The sequence below is a fragment of the Callithrix jacchus genome, chromosome 21 (assembly GCF_049354715.1).
Source record: "Callithrix jacchus isolate 240 chromosome 21, calJac240_pri, whole genome shotgun sequence".
NCBI lineage: Eukaryota > Metazoa > Chordata > Mammalia > Primates > Cebidae > Callithrix > Callithrix jacchus.
This window is the reverse complement of record NC_133522.1, coordinates 50,560,677-50,576,069: the sequence shown is the minus strand read 5'-3', so window position 1 is coordinate 50,576,069 and position 15,393 is coordinate 50,560,677. Positions and strand designations below refer to the sequence as shown.

General features: G+C 56.4%; 1 protein-coding gene across 5 annotated transcripts in view; it reads left to right on the top strand.

The window, feature by feature from the left end:
• ITGB2 (integrin subunit beta 2) overlaps positions 1–15,393 on the top strand; it is a 49,611-nt gene that overhangs the window by 13,372 nt on the left and 20,846 nt on the right. For 2 of the 5 annotated variants that reach the window (XM_054249004.2, XM_054249003.2), the window contains 3 exons: positions 11,831–11,891; positions 12,228–12,316; positions 14,701–14,881. In XM_054249004.2, coding sequence (XP_054104979.2) covers positions 11,834–11,891; positions 12,228–12,316; positions 14,701–14,881 — 328 coding nt within the window. In that variant the 5' untranslated portion in view covers positions 11,831–11,833. Of the gene's footprint in view, positions 1–2,469; positions 2,578–8,893; positions 9,064–11,830; positions 11,892–12,227; positions 12,317–14,700; positions 14,882–15,393 lie in introns of those variants that run through there. The other 3 variants (XM_035282864.3, XM_035282865.3, XM_035282866.3) reach the window with 3 other exon arrangements.

Below are 15,393 nucleotides of genomic sequence, written 5' to 3'. Positions count from 1 at the left end.
TCTTCCTCCTGCGTTTTGCTAGTTGCATTCCTGTGATGTCATTTAACTCGCCCCCCTCATGCTTCTTTGTGGATCTGACTCAGGCTCTACAGTAACAATTGTTCTTTTTATTTATCTTAATTTCCTTCCTTCCTTCCTTCCTTCCTTCCTTCCTTCCTTCCTTCCTTCCTTCCTTCCTTCCTTCCTTCCTTCTTTCCTTTCTTTCTTTCTTTCTCTCTCTCTCTCTTTCTTTCTTTCTTTCTTTTTCTTTCTTTCTTTTGAAATGGAGCTTTGCCCTTGTTGCCCAGGCTGGAGTACAATGGCAAGATCTCGGCTCACCACAGCCTCTGCCTCCTGAGTTCAGGGGATTCTCCTGCCTCCGCCTCCCGAGTAGCTGGGATTTCAGGCATGTGTCACCATACCTGGCTAATTTTACATTTTTAGTTGAGATGGGGTTTCTCCATGTTGGCCAGGCTGGTCTCGAACTCCCGACCTCAGGTGATCTGCCCACCTCGGCCTCCCAAAGTGCTGGGATTACAGGCGTGGCCACTGCGCCCAGCCTGAACGATCGTCTCCTGTCCTTCTTCATAGACGACGTCTGTAACGAGAAGATTCCCTGGACAGAGAACATTTAATTGGGACTTGTTTTGTCTCTTTATTTCTAAACTCCAATGCAAGACTTTGTTGATTTGAAAAGAGAAAACGTAACCCATTCACAGGTGCCGTGACTCCTGATGGGTTTGAAATTACTCCCAATGTCTTACTGTTTGCTTTTTATTTACCTTTCTTGTTTGTTCTATTTTCCCTTACTTTTTTTTTTAAGGGTTCTTTTCTTTTTTTTCTCGTTGCCCAGGCTGGAGTGCAGTGGTGCGTTCATGGTTCACTGCAGCCTCGACCTCTCAAGCTCAAGGGCTTCTCCCACCTCAGCCTCCCAAGTCGCTGGGACCATAATCACATGCCACCACGCCTGGCTAATTTTTTGAAAATTTTTTTTGTAGAGATGGGAGTCAAGGTCTCCAAATGTTGCCTAGGCTGGTCTTGAACTCCTGGGCTCAAGCAATCCTCCCACCTTGGCCTCCCAAAGTGCTGGGAGTGCAGGCGTGAGCCACCGCGCCCACGATAAAGATTTGTCATCTTTTCTTTTTTTTTTCAGGTGTGTACATTCTATTTTTATTCCCAAGGAGACTCTTGGATTGTTATCATGTGAACTTAGATATTTTCTATGAAAATACCACTGCCGACCGCCCGTCTTCCTTGGCAGGTAGGATGGGACCGAGCGAGCTCCCTGACCCCTCCTGGAGTTTTGCTTCCTGGTTTACTATTTTTACTGCTAGTTTTTAAATCAACGGGTTCTGGCGTCATAATTTTTACTCATTTCTCTGCCCAACTTTGTATCATCTGCTCTTGTATTTCTCATGGATTTCTTCATGTCTATTCTTGCAGGGAATCTTTAAAACAGAGTTTAGGGGCTGGGTGCTGTGGCTCACACCTGTAATACCTGCATTTTGGGAGCAGAGGTGGGTGGATCACTTGAGGCCGGGAGTTCGAGACCAGCCTGGTCAACATGATGAAACCCCGTCTCTCTGCTAAGAATACGGAAATTAGCTGGGCATGGTGGTGCATGTGCCTGTAACCCCGATTACTCAGGAGGCTGAGGCAGGAGAATCGCTTGAACTTGGGAGTAGGAGGTTGCAGTGAGCTGACATCGCACCACTGCACTCCAGCCTGGGTGACAAGAGCAAAACTCTGTCTCAAAAAAGAATTGAAAACATAAAAAATAAATAAATAAAACAGAGTTTAGGGTAGTAATGTGTCTGAGTCTTGCTCTGAAGATGTCTGATGTAACCGATTCCTCCTGCTCCTCCCCTGCTGCCCCCTTCTCTCTCTCTGAGCCTGTAATAGTTTCCCTTTCACGTTCTGTGGTATCATCCTCATGTCCCTCCTTACGGGACCTCATGGATCCGTCCCTGGGCATTCAGTGGCCTTGCCCTGTCTGTCCCCGCCCGGATCTGCACCTTCCTCCTGGGACCTGAGCATGTCCTCCTCCCCGTCCTTGTCCCTGTCCCCTCCCCTCCCGTCCCTGCATGCAGGTGGATGTGCTTGTGTCCACGCACCCAGGTTTTCTGGCCTGTTCCCGTCTCTTTGTCCTCCTCGGCCGGTTCCTCCACTCTGTTGTCTGTCTCCGGAGTTTGCTCTCCAGGGTTTTTCATTCTGCTGTTTAGCAGAATGTGTGACTGTTGCTTGCTTTCCATCATCAAACTTTTCACTTTCGTGGCCTCTGTGTTCTTCCTAATGGGGACCCTCTCCTCTGCCTGGCGCCCCTCTCCGGAATATGAATCTGATGGAGGCAGGTCCTCCTCGCCAGGACCTCATGGAAGGAATGGCACGTCCCAGCTGCCTTGAGGGGTGGGACTTGAGAGCACGCGTAGAGCAGAGGGCAGGGGTGAGGGCCACAGTGGTACAAACCACCACTTCCTCTAAGAAGGAGCTGAGAGAAGCAGGAAGTGTCGGGACTTGAGGACCCGAGCCTCCAGGTTTCCAGACGTGACCCAGGGTAGACTGGTAGCCAAGGCCGTACGCCCAGCCAGCGAACCGAGGGTGAGTGTACAGAGGCCCTACTGCGTCCACAGTGGTTTTTGGAGGGGAACATTAGCCTGCCCTGACCAGGAGTGACTCTGCTGGCCCTGCTCATCATCCTGGCCCAGGGGCGTCTGGCAGGAAGGGGTCTCGGGACCATCTACTCCAGGGTCCCCTTTGAGACTCAGCAAGGGTAGTGCAGAGCCGCAGGGAGGGCTGGGAGCGCCTGTGGCTGAGGATGGGGCCGGCATGGGAGGACAAGGGGCTGTGAGGCCAGCAGGGCAGGGACGAGGCTGGGGCCACAAGCTCCCAGTCGGGGGCTGGGGTTCCTGGCGCTCTGGGCTGGGCAGGAGGAGGAGGGTTCCGGGGCCTCCTCTGTGAACCCGCTGCACCACCTGAGTTAGGGCCTCCTGTCTGCACGCCGCCCCTGCTGGCCACAGAGATTCCATCTCCAGACCAACTCCAGTGTGTGTGAGGTGTGGTGTGGTGTGGTTTGTGTTGTGGTGTGTGTGTAGTGTGGCACAGTGTGCGTGTGTGTGTGAGTGATGTGTGGTGCCTGTGTGTGTACATGTATGGTGCACATGTGTGTAGTGTAGCGTGGTGTGCATGTATATATGTGTGTGTGCAATGTGGGGTGTGTGCATGTATGATGTGTGTGTGATATGGTGTGGCATCTGTGTGTATGTACACGTATGGTGCACATGTGTGTAGTGTAGTGTGTGTATGTATGTGTGTGCGTGTGTGCATGTATGGTGTGGGTGTGTGCGTGTGATGTGGTGTCTGTATGTGTACATGTATGGTACACGTGTGTATAGTATAGTGTGGTGTGTATGTATATGTGTGTGTGCATGTGCGTGTGCATGTATGGTATGGGTGTGTGTGTGTGTGATGTGTGGCGTCTGTGTATATGTACATGTATGGTGCACGTGTGTAGTGTAGTGTGGTGTGCATGTGTGTGCATATATGGTGTGGGTGTGTGCGTGTGTGATATGGTGTGGTCTCTGTGTATATGTACATGTATGGTGCATGTGTGTGTAGTGTCACGTGGTATGTATGTACGTGTGTGTGTGCATGTATGGTGTGGGTGTGTGCGTGTGTGATGTGGTGTGGTGTCTGTGTGTGTACATGTATGGTGCACGTCTGTGTAGTGTAGCGTGGTGTGGTGTGGCATTTGCTCCCCGCTTCTTGGGGACCCTCAAGCTGCCCTGCCTCCTCCGTGGTGACCCTGGGTGAGGTCTTGCTGTAGGGAGGCGAGTGCTGCTGTGCGATTCTGGTCCAGACGGCTCAACTGGTGGACCTGGCCTCCCTGTGCCAGGCTCCTGAAGGCCATTACTAAGGCCCTGGTGGGAGGGGAATTGAAGCCACGCCCCGGGGTCCTGGGCCCACCTGGCCCCCTCCCTGGAACCTGCACTCTTGGGGCCAGGACTCCCCACGCACACTCTGCCCCTAGCACCACCCCTTGTACCACACCTAATGCCCCCTCCTCTGGATCTGGGCGCTGGGATCCTGCCCTGCTGTCCCTGTCCAGGGTCCTCTCCTCTGTCATGCCTGGGTGGGGAGAAGGAGGAGTGGCATGGCTGCAATGGGGAAGGGAAGGGGATGGCCTGAGAGCACAGCCTGGGGGTGAGCTGTGGGGACAAAAGGGGCACTTGCTGTCACCTACCTTCCCCGTGATGGTGGTGCGACACCCGTGGGTTTGGGGTCTGAGGCTGGATCCTGGAGGCTTCACAGAAACAAGAGCTGCTAGAAGCTCTGGGCCATCCACTGTCACCCCAGTGCTTCACCATGATCGGCTTTGCAACTGCACGCCCAGCTCACTGCAGAATCCCCAGATTCCTTGTCGGCCTGGCATCCAGCTTGCCCCTTGGTATTCTGGAGATGAATGGGGGAGCCCCTCTGCCGGGAAGAGGTCCCTGCAGGGCGATGGCTGAGCCCATTCCTTGACCCCAGGGCCAGTGCCCACCACATGTGCCATCCTGAGCAGGGCCACAGGACAGATTCCCCACACAGCCAGGACCTCTGTGGCTGCCTGACCCCGGGGGACTGTGGCCCTCGGTGAAGCAGGTGACTGGCAGGCTGTGGAGTTCAGTGGGGGTTGGTGTCAGCTCCACAGCATCACTCCCACTCAGCATGTGAGTTTCCAAATGAACAGATGAGCCACTGTGGATGACTTTGAGTCCTGGGAGAGGGGACTCTCAGCCAGCTGAGGGCCTGTGGAAGTTCTGCACAGATGCCACTGCCGTCCAGGAGATGGGAGGGGCCCGGTCTGCACCCTGCCTGGAAGAGGCATGGGGGGAGCAGGCTCTTTGGTCCCTGGGGCTTAGTTTCCCCATCTGTGTAGGGGGGTGGTCTGGCCGATTGTGCACACTCCAGTGCTCTCTACAGTCAACCGTGTAATTGAACTCACCCCGCCAGGGCTCCCACCAGGCCCAGCTCTGTCCACTCTGGCCCACGTACCAGGACCGGGGGTCATTTGCCTCTGTGGATAGGGCAGTGTGGCGCCCATGGCGGTTCCATGTATCAGGTCCTGTGTGAGCCCCCTGGCTGCACTCCTGTCCTGTTAGAGAACCATGGTCCCACCTAAGGCCATGTCACCGGAGGCTGGCTCCTGTTTCCAAAGGAGAATGCCAACGGCCAGGCGTCAGTAACACAGGCGTTCACCCAGCAGGGACAGGCCGGGCCACTGGGAAGCCCCAGCTCAGGGTGCTCTGCAGTGGGCATGGGGCAATTATGGTGATGTGGGGACACCGACCCTGATCCCTCCCGTTCTTCTCAGCACAAACTGGCACTAACATGGATCACCAGGAGGTGATCCATCACCCTCCTGGACTCCGAGCCTGTGCATGTGGAGCCCAGGCCCCGAGGAGAGGCCCCCTCCTCCATACCCCACCTCTGTGCTGCTGTTCTCTCCAGCCATCCAGGGACCCAGGAGTTTGCCCCAGGGGAACAGCTCCTACCCAGCTGATTTGTGAACGGCCTCGCTGGGGCCACGTGTTGGTGTTGGGAGTGGTGGAGGTTTTTGTGTGTGATGGAAACTCGGGGTAGGTGCTGCGGGGAAGAGGTGTTGAGAGTCTCAGCAGAGGTCAGAGTCCAGGAGCTGTGGAGCGCAGCTCGGAGCCCCCATGCCATGTCCAGAGGAGAGGCCAGCAAGCCCCTGACCCATGGATGGGTGACTGGGTGAGCGAGAATGGTGCCGAGCCCATGCCAGCAGGGAGGTCACACCGCCATGAAGCGGCATCCTCAGCTACGTTGCAGTGGGAACAAGAAAGCCGGCGGCTTCGGAATCTGGAGGAATTCCAACACCATTCATTGGCCGCTGTGAAATTCAGGTTTTAGCAGGTCCTTTACGCATTCATTGCAGAAAGGGAAAATACAAACAGGGATAATGAACATTGAAAATACCCAGAGAAACGCAGAATATTTTGGAACTTTCTCTTCCATTTTCCCATAAATTCACTTTTTACCACGAAGCCAGGTTGCCCTGAGCAGCTGTTGGCTTCTGTTGCTGGGTGGGGTTCCACGGTGCGGACATCAGAACCGTGGCAGCATCTTCCAGGTTGACAGCTACACAGAGAATCGAGATATTTTGGTTGAAATCCCTGGTTATTTCTTAGGGTGACTCACATGTTATCAGCCAGTTTTGTTTTTTCTTTTGTGAATTATCTGTTCATGACGCCACAGCCTTGAAATACCCTTGAATAGTGTTTACCTTTTTGTTATTAGTTTCTAAGGTCTCTTTAGAGATGAAGGTTACATTGACGTTTTGCACTAGAGCGATATTAGGTATTTCTTCTCTGCAATTTGTTCTGTTCACCAGGCGCCATGTTTAGACTCTGTCTTCTTGCTTTTTTCCACCTTATCTCCCCCCACTTTTATTTTTTTGAGACGGAGTTTCGCTGTTGTTACCCAGGCTGGAGTGCAATGGCACGATCTCGGCTCACCGCAACCTCCGCCTCCTGGGTTCAGTCAATTCTCCTGCCTCAGCCTCCTGAGTAGCTGGGATTACAGGCACGTGCCACCATGCCCAGCTAATTTTTTGTATTTTTAGTAGAGACGGGGTTTCACCATGTTGACCAGGATGGTCTCGATCTCTTGACCTCGTGATCCACCCGCCTCAGCCTCCCAAAGTGCTGGGATTACAGGCGTGAGCCACCGCGCCCGGCCTTTTCTCCCCCTTTTGAGGCAGAGTTTCGCTCTTGTTGCCCAGGCAGGAGTACAGAGGTGTGATCTCCACTTACTGCGCCCTCTCTCCCCCAGGTTCCAGTGGTTCTGCTGCCTCAGCCTCCCAAGTAGCTGGGATGACAGGCGCCCGCCACCGCCCTCGGCTAATTTTTGTATTTTTAGTAGAGATGGGATTTCACTATGTTGCTCAGGCTGGTCTCAAACTCCCGACCTCAGGTGATCTGCCTGCCTCAGCCTCCCAAAGTGCTGGGATTACAGGCATGGGCCACCGCGCCCGGCCTCCCCTTAGCTTCTGTGCTGAGGTTTCCTTACTCTGAGATACGTATTCTTCTATCTCCCTTATCGTTTTAGTCCCTAAAACGAAAGTCCTACACACTTGCGGCCATTCTTTTATGTCCACAACAAGGGCGTCCGGGGCCCGGCCTCGCGTCAGCACCCGGGGAACAGACAGTTGTGTTAGTTGGAGGAGTGGTGTCTGCAGACATCATTCGATTTCCCTTTGACTGGGGGCCTTAGCCGACTACCTTAGCATTCCTCATTAATATGTGAGTGTGGGGAGGGGTGTCTCATTTTATCCCATTTGGCCAGAAATTGTGGCCTTTAAAATACGTGCTATCAAACTTCACAGGTAGTAAAATGAACGGTGGGAACACGTCTCCCTGACCCTGGGGAAAACTTGCTTTTGCAAGATCAGAGGTTCAGAGACCAGGCTGGGTTCTCCGGCATCGGCTCTGCTCCTCCTTGTTCCTATTTGATTTGACCTGTTTTTGTCCCTGGATCTTGCTGGAACCTCTGTGATCCGAGAGCAGCGCCCCAGCCCCCACCCAAATGGTCCCAGAGCAGCGCCCCAGCCCCCACCCGAATGATCCAACAGCAGCGCCGCAGCCCCCACCCGAATGGTGCTTCTGTCCAGTTCTGTATCACGTTCGTAGGAAGCAGAAAGAAGTCGATCCCAATGCTCCGGCTTTTGGCTGAAAAGGTGGATGCCCATGTTATAATCATCTCTTGAGCGAGCCTTCATTTCCCCGCATGGGGGTTGGACCCACCTCCTCTTCCTTCCAACCTTGTCCCCTGCTGTCATCGTCCACCACTTCCTGCTCACCTCTGAGCCGCTGTGATTTGAGTGTGTCTTCTCTGAGACAGCGCAAGGTGGGTTTTCTTCCCTGGCCCCAGCGCAGGCAGGAGCAAGCTCGAGGCAGAGTTCTAGCAGGCCTGTGGGGCCTCTGGCTTCTCCAGCAGTCTCGTCTTAGCGTTTCACTGGGTTGCAAAAAGGAAGCCCGACCCCACTCGATTCCCTCCTAGAAAGGCTCTACCCTCTCTCTGCTGTCTTGCTTAAAGTTCCCTTTCTTTTTTCTTTCTTTCTTTCTTTTCTTTCTTTTTCTTTCTTTCTCTTTCTTTCTTTCTCTCTCTCCCTCTCTCTCTTTCTTTCTTTCTTTCTTTCTTTCTTTCTTTCTTTCTTTCTCTCTCTCTCTCCCTCTCTCTCTCTTTCTTTCTTTCTTTCTTTTTTTCTTTCTTTCTTTCTCTCTCTCTTTCTTTCTTTTTTTTTGAGACAGGGTCCCATTCTGTCACCCATGCGGGAGTGCAGTAGTGCCATCAAGGTTCACTGCAGCCTTCCCATCCTGGGCTCAAGTGATCCTCCTGCCTCAGCCTCCTGAGTAGCTGGGACTAGAGATGTCTGGTTAATTTCTTTTCTTTTTTTCTTTTTTGTAGAGATGGGGTCTCTCAAGCCCCTGGCCTCAGGTGATCCTCCTGCCTTGGCCTGTAACTGGGGTTACAGGCGTCAGCTACTGACTGCGCTGCCTTTTCGCTTTGCACATTTGCTCCTGTTCTCCCTTCTCTGGGCAGCGGATTCCACTTCTGCGTGTGGCTTGGCCCGGATCTTGGCAGTTTTCTTCTGATGGCGCTTTCATGTCTCAGAACCTGAATGTTAAGAGCTTTGCTCCCCGGGAAGTAGGGTTCTTGTTAGCTGTGTTCATTCCCGGGAGGAAAGGGCGCCCGGCCCCCGAGGGGTTCTCTGGGGAAGGATGACCCAGTCCCCGGTCCTCCCCCCTCCACCCTCTCCCTGCGCAGGGGACTTGGTGACACGCCCCACTTCCTGCAGCTGGGCCGAGGTTGCACCAGCACTTCCCTCGCGGGCAGGCTTGAGGTCAAGGGTGACTGATGCAAGGTTCTGCCAGGCCTGTGAGACTATAGATTCCTCAGCAGCCTCAGCTTTGGGTTTTGCACCTTAGGTCTTGGTAAGAGGACCTGCCCGAAGGGACCCGCCCACCCTTAGACTGGGAAAGTCCAGGAGCTGGAGGACGAGGAGGGTGCCCACCTCTGCTGGTAGGGCAGCAGGGAGGGTCTCGGGGTGATCAGGCTCCAGGCCGGAGCTCCAGGGCCAGCTCAGAGGTGGGGGGGGGAAGGGGGAGGGGAGGGGGGCTGTGCTTTCCTCTTGCCTTGCCCTGCAGCTCTGCCGGCTTAGCCTCAGGGTACCGGAGGTGTCAGTGGCCAGGCACCTGCCTGTTGGCCCAAATGCTGCTCTACATCTGTGCCTTACCCACTCCCGTCCCCCAGGGAGCTGGCACAGGCCCTTCAACCACTTCCAGGCACACTGAGGAAACCGAGACAGAGAGGCCCGACGGGGTCTTGGTCGCTCAGGTTTCAGATGAGGCCTGGACCTCTGCTGGCCATCCTGGCTGCTGGGTGGAGGGACTGCCCTGCCCTGTTCTCCTACAGAAGGGAGGCTGGGCTGCCAGGCTCAGGGCGCTGCCTCACCTCCTGGAGCCGACCTTCCTCCCCTGCTGTTTTTCTGGGCTCAGCTGCTGGCATCAGGGGATGGGGCAGGGCCTGGCTTCTCTGGTGCCCAGTTCCAAGGCCCTGGGGCTGTTTGTGGAGCAGCAACACTGGGGAGAGGGTGGCTTCCTGCCTGCCCACTTCCTGTGGTCAAGGTCAGGGCACTGCGGTCTGTGGGCTGGTCCTGCTGGAATCAAGGTGCACTCCCCTCTCCCTGGGGGCAGATGGGGTGCCCGGGGGGTGCCAAGTCATATGGACTGCGGGGGGTCTCAGTTTCCCCATTCTAGGGTATGGAGTGTTTATGTGTCCCTGGTCATGACTGTTTCAGGGGAGGGGTCAGTCTGCAGCCCTCAGGGAGAGCATGGAGCTGGGGTGCAGGTCCTCACCAGCCTGGCTAGGGTGGCCGGGGTCGGGGGGAAGGCCTGCATCCCCTCCCCACTTGGCGCAGCTGCAGCCTGGAGGTGTCCTGAGGCTGGCTGGACCTGCACCGGGGGCTGGCTCTAGCATGCAGGCCCTGTGACATGCACAGAGGCTTTGGTCAGCTGAGGGGCTGGGGGCACTTGTGGCACCGAGGTCTGTCCAGCCACAGGACTTCGAGGGGCCCAGATGGAACTGGCTACAGGCGGCCTTAGCCTGAGCCACAACCCCCAGGGATGGGAGATACGGGGCTTTCAGACACAGGGTGGGCTGAGTGTGAACCAAAGCCACCTCCTCCAGGAAGTGACAGCAGGGTGCAAGTTCTACTTCTGACCCCAGAACGGGAAGGATCAAGGGTTCCCTTTTGACATTTTGAGGTTCTGATTATAATCTTGCTGGGAACCAGGGAATGCATCACCTCCAAAAAGACAGGACCTTGGGCTGGTTGGGCCTCTAAGCTGTGGGATCCTCAGATGGGACCTTTAGTGGGTGTTCCGTCAACCTCAGAGCCCCTGGCACAGATGCAGGGGAAAGTTTCGGGGGATGGAGGGCAAGCCAGGGCCTGCGGCTGAGGGCACCCAGAGCCTCCTGGCCACACGCAGCACCAGTGCGGTCTTCAAAGCCGGCAGGCCCTGGGTTGGGGCTCTGCTGGCTTGGGTCTGCCCACTGAGCCTTGGGTGACCCTGCTAACAGCACCCCAGGGCAGTGGGTGGGGCAGAAACGCCGAGCAGCCTGTGAAGGGTAGGTGCTGTAAGAGCAACTGGCATTTGCTGGGAAAGGGGCATTGATCTTTGCTTCTGATAACAGCCCGAGGGTAACAGAAATATCTTCCTGCCACCACGGCAGGAAGGCTCCTGGGGACCCCTTCTCGGCACCTCTCCACCCGCTTGATGTCAGATAAAAGGGTCCCAGCCAGCTACAACCCAGGGTGGAATGGCCCTGCTGGCACCCCCAGGGCTGCCTGCTAGGAGGTGCTGCCAACCTTCAGCACCAGCTGAGGCCTGCCTCTCATTCTGCCTCTGGGGTGGAGGGCCTCTGAGTGACCACAGAGCCGCTCCTGGCCCTGGATGGCTGGGCTAAGGACAGGGTGAGTATTTGGAAACAAAGGCCAGGATCCCAGCAGCTGGTGGCTTGGGCAAGTCAGGCAACTTTTTTTCCCACCTGGCAGGGCCTGCAGGGCTCCTGGGCAGTCCTTGCACACAGCCTGGCACCTGCGGGCATCAAGCCAGCTTTCTCTTCCTGGCCCTATTTCTGCCATGGAGAGATGAGGCCAAGCCCGACTCTGCTCCAAGCACAGTCTCTGCTCTTGGAGGACTTGGGGCGCACGGGGGCAGAGTGTCCACACTGGGTTTGTGGGTCTTGGTGTGTGTGTGTTTGCATGTGTGCATGGTATATGCATGTGGTGTGTGTGCCTGTGTGGTGTGTACATGTGCATCTGTGTATGAGCATGAATGTATTTGTGTGTGGTATGTAGTGTCTCGTGGGGAGTATGGTGTAAGGGGTGGGTACATTTCTGTGTGTACACGTGTGTGCATGCACTTGGGGTGTGTATATGTGGTCCTACATGCATCTGTATGTATGTATGTACACATGCATGTGGGGTGTGTGTGTGCATGCCGGTGTTGTGCGTCTCTGCAGGGGCCTGCTGCCACTGTCCTGGGTGGCTGGCTGCTGAGCAGGTGTGCAGCCCACACTTCGGGACCCGGCCTCCCTCCCTACCTCCCTGGCTGCTGGCCGCTGGGCCCAGGGCAGCTGTGCTGGCCTGACTGACTCACCCACCCCCTGCAGCGGGGACAGAGCCCAGATCCTTGTCCCAGGCCCGCGGCGGGGGGAGGCTTCGGGGGTGGTCAGCCCCAGGGGCTGGGCCTGAGGCCATCACCAAGACCCCTTCCTTCCACAGGACATGCTGGGCCTGCGCCCCCAACTACTCGCCCTGGTAGGGCTGCTCTTCCTGGGGTGTGGTAAGTTCTGTGTTTCATGTGTGACATTCCATTCAGGGAGGACGGGGCCTGCCCTCATGTCCCCGTGGACAGAAGTTTCCGGGAAGATGGGGCAGAATCATGCCACTGGGAGCAGGGCTGGGACTCAGGCCTCGTCTCCCCATCTGTCAGGAGGCTGTGGCTGTGCTGCTCCCCGGGGGCCCCTCTCTGAAGCTGGGGTTGTGGCTGACGTGGGGTCTCCTCCTGGAGGCTGCCTCCCCCTTTCTGGCCCTCCTCTGACCGTCCTCCTCTACTCCCCCTTGGCTGTGGCCCCCGGTGGCCCAGGGCGCCCTCCCACCAGCCAGTCTTGTCCCTCAGTCCTCTCTCAGGAGTGCACCAAGTTCAAGGTCAGCACCTGCCAAGACTGCATCGAGTCAGGGCCCAGCTGCGCCTGGTGCCAGAAGCTGGTAAGCACCTCCTGGACCCGTCCCACCTGCCCAGCCCCTGGGTGGGGTCCCTGTCCTGCCCCTGAAGCCTGTGGCAGCCAGAGGACCAAAACCTCCATTTCTTCATTGGGTGGGGTCCCCAGACCCTGACCTCACCCTCCTTCCAGGGGGGGTCCCCAGACCCTGACCTCACCCTCCCTCCAGGGGGGTCCCCAGACCCTGACCTCACCCTCCCTCCAGGGGTGTCCCCAGACCCTGACCTCACCCTCCCTCCAGAGGGATCCCCAGACCCTGGCTTCACCCTCCCTCCAGGGGTGTCCCCAGACCCTGACCTCACCCACCCTCCAGGGGGATCCCCAGACCCTGGCTTCACGCTCCCCTCAAGGAGCCCCTGAGGTTCTGATGTGTGGTCTACCTGGAAATACACTCTGCTTTTTCTCAGCCATTTCAGAGCAGGTGTTAGACGTGAAGCCATTTGTCCCTTCGTACTTCAAGGGAAGGAGGTCTTTCTTAAGAGCGAGGTTTTCACTGACAGAACCATGTAAATGTATTTTGATACATGTATATCTCTGCTTGATAAATACATGTATCAAAATCAGGACGTTCAGCTTTGGTATCTCATTATGATCAAACCCGCACAGTGGACGCAAATTGCCTGGTTGTTCAGTGATGTCCTCGTGAGCAGCTTTTCCTGGTGGATCTCCTAACCCAGGCTCACCCTGCACTCAGCCCGTCCTTAGGCTCTTGATTCTGGGCCGGTCCTCGGCTTTCTTCTTTCCTGTCCTTGGGCATTTCTGAGGAATTCAGCAGAGCAGCTCTGTAGACCGACCCTCCGTTTTCAGGGCTCTCGTCTGGAGTTTTCTCTGCCTGGACTCAGGTGTGGGTTGGCAGAGGTGCCCCTCAGTGATGGTGTCCTAAGTACCCACGGGAGGCACCGCTGTCACTCCGTCCCAGTCCTGGTGAGGTCAGTGTGGACGGCTCTGCTGAGACGGCACCTGTCCGGCCTTCCCGCCCCGCTGCACAGTCCCCCCGCAGCCACTGTGGGCTGGTGATGGTCTGCCTCCCAGCAAAGCACACCACAGGCTCAGCATCCACGGAGGCCCCTGCCACTGCGATGGCTGTAAATCTGTGCCGTGCTGGTCCCTGCCTGCCTCTCATGGCTGCCAACCTAGGAAGGGTCTCCCCTCTCCGCAGCCCCGCTCTCTCATCAGTGTGACCCACAGCTTTATTTTGTCCAGTACCGCATGATCTGTGACTGTCCTTTCTTCCCTGAGATGCTCGAATCCCCTGGGCTTGGCTCCGTGTCCCATCCACGCACACTTTGCTCTCTGGAGCAACATGACACCGCAGGGCCATCTTCGCGTCACTTGCTCAGGCTGGAATTGGACGCTTTTTTGAGGGTTCTGCTTCCTTTCCCTGAGAGTCCAGGCTCCAGCACTGTCAGCAGCGTACTCGATTCTCAATTTTGTGGCTTCGGAGCCTCCAGCCCACGCCACCGTGGCGAGCAGTCCACAGAGAAGAAGCCAGTGGCTTCTGTCTGTCCTTAGGACTGAGGAGTGTGGCCAGACCCCAGGTGTAAACCACCTTGGTCAGGTTGGCCTTCTTTCTCTTCCCTTTCTTGAGGTTTTCCACTCATCTGAAATAAACACCTTTGTTTCTGTGTGGATTACACTTAGCCTTTCTTTTCCTTCCATTCTTGCTGATGTACTTTTATTTCTGAAGGACTTTAAATCGTTTCTGCTTCCAAAAGTCAGAGCCATACAGAGAGGCAGCCTGGGGACTGTTGCCCTCCTCTCCCGCCCGCCCCCCTGCCCGTGGGACTCACCAGCTTTAGGGGACCGTGCTTGTCCTTCCTGAGCCCCGCACCGCTACACACTTTCCCTGGCTGGGGCCAGCGACGGGACCCACCAAACACAGTCCTCGTCAGCATCCGGGGGCTTTGCAGGGACCAAGTGGCCGAGAGGAAACACCCTGGACCCAGGGTTCCCATGCTTCCCTCCAGCTTCTATTTGTTCTAAACTTTGAGGACCTTGGCTAGAGCCCTGGCCCATGTTCTGGGTTTCTTGGGGGCCTAGGGCCTGCCATGCTCCTTTGGGACAGAGCAACTCCCTTGGACAAAGGTTTTGCAGATGCAGGGCTTGAAGCCCCTGCACCAGCTACTAGAGGCCTCCGAGGCCTCTCCTCTTGGGTCAGCCTTGGGCTGGAGAGTAGGTCCTGAGTCCTTTCTGCCCCTGTGGGGAGGGGCTGTCTGGGAGGCTGGAGGAGCTCACCGTCTGCCCACAGGGACTTCTGTCCCAAATTCCAGGAGCAGAGGAGGAGGGAACAGGGTGGGTCCTCAGTCCGAGGGCCAGCCAGCCTCCTGCACGCCTGCAGTGTGGCCTCCTGACCTGACTTCCCCTCCCCAGAACTTCACCGGGCCAGGGGATCCTGACTCCGTTCGCTGCGACACCCGAGCGCAGCTGCTCATGAAGGGCTGTGCGGCCGATGACATCATGGACCCCAGGAGCTTTGCTGAAACCCTGAAAGACCATGATGGGGGCCGGAAGCAGCTGTTTCCACAAAAAGTGACGCTTTACCTGCGACCAGGTAGGCCTAGCCTCTGTGGGGGTGCCGGGCACCCTCTGTGCTGGTTATCCGCTCTGTCTGAGAGCCTGACCCTCCTCTGGGGTGTCAGCGCTGCCCAGAAGGGGCGTGTGTACGGGTCAGACAGCTGGGTGGGCCAGTGAGGCCCCAGAGCTGCTGGCAAGCTGGGCTCCTCAGCGCCCTTTCCCTGTGTCCCCAGGCGGAGCTGCCCCAGCCCTCACGTGGGCGCCCAGCATCTGCACTCTCTTACGGCCCCACGTTCTGCATCTTTTTTTTTTTTTTAAAAGCAGAACAAACCTCTTGGAAAACACTATTCTATTACACACTCGAAAGGCCAGGGTACTCTTAGAAGAGTAAAGGCTCTGATAAGTTTTGCAGCCAAGAGACCAAAGTAACTGTTTAAACCTGTGTTGCTCACACGGGTTGATGGTGTCGCTCACACGGGTTGACGGTGTCGCTCAGACGGGTTGACAGTGTCGCTCACACAGGTTGACCAGAGTACTTTGTTTCAGAAC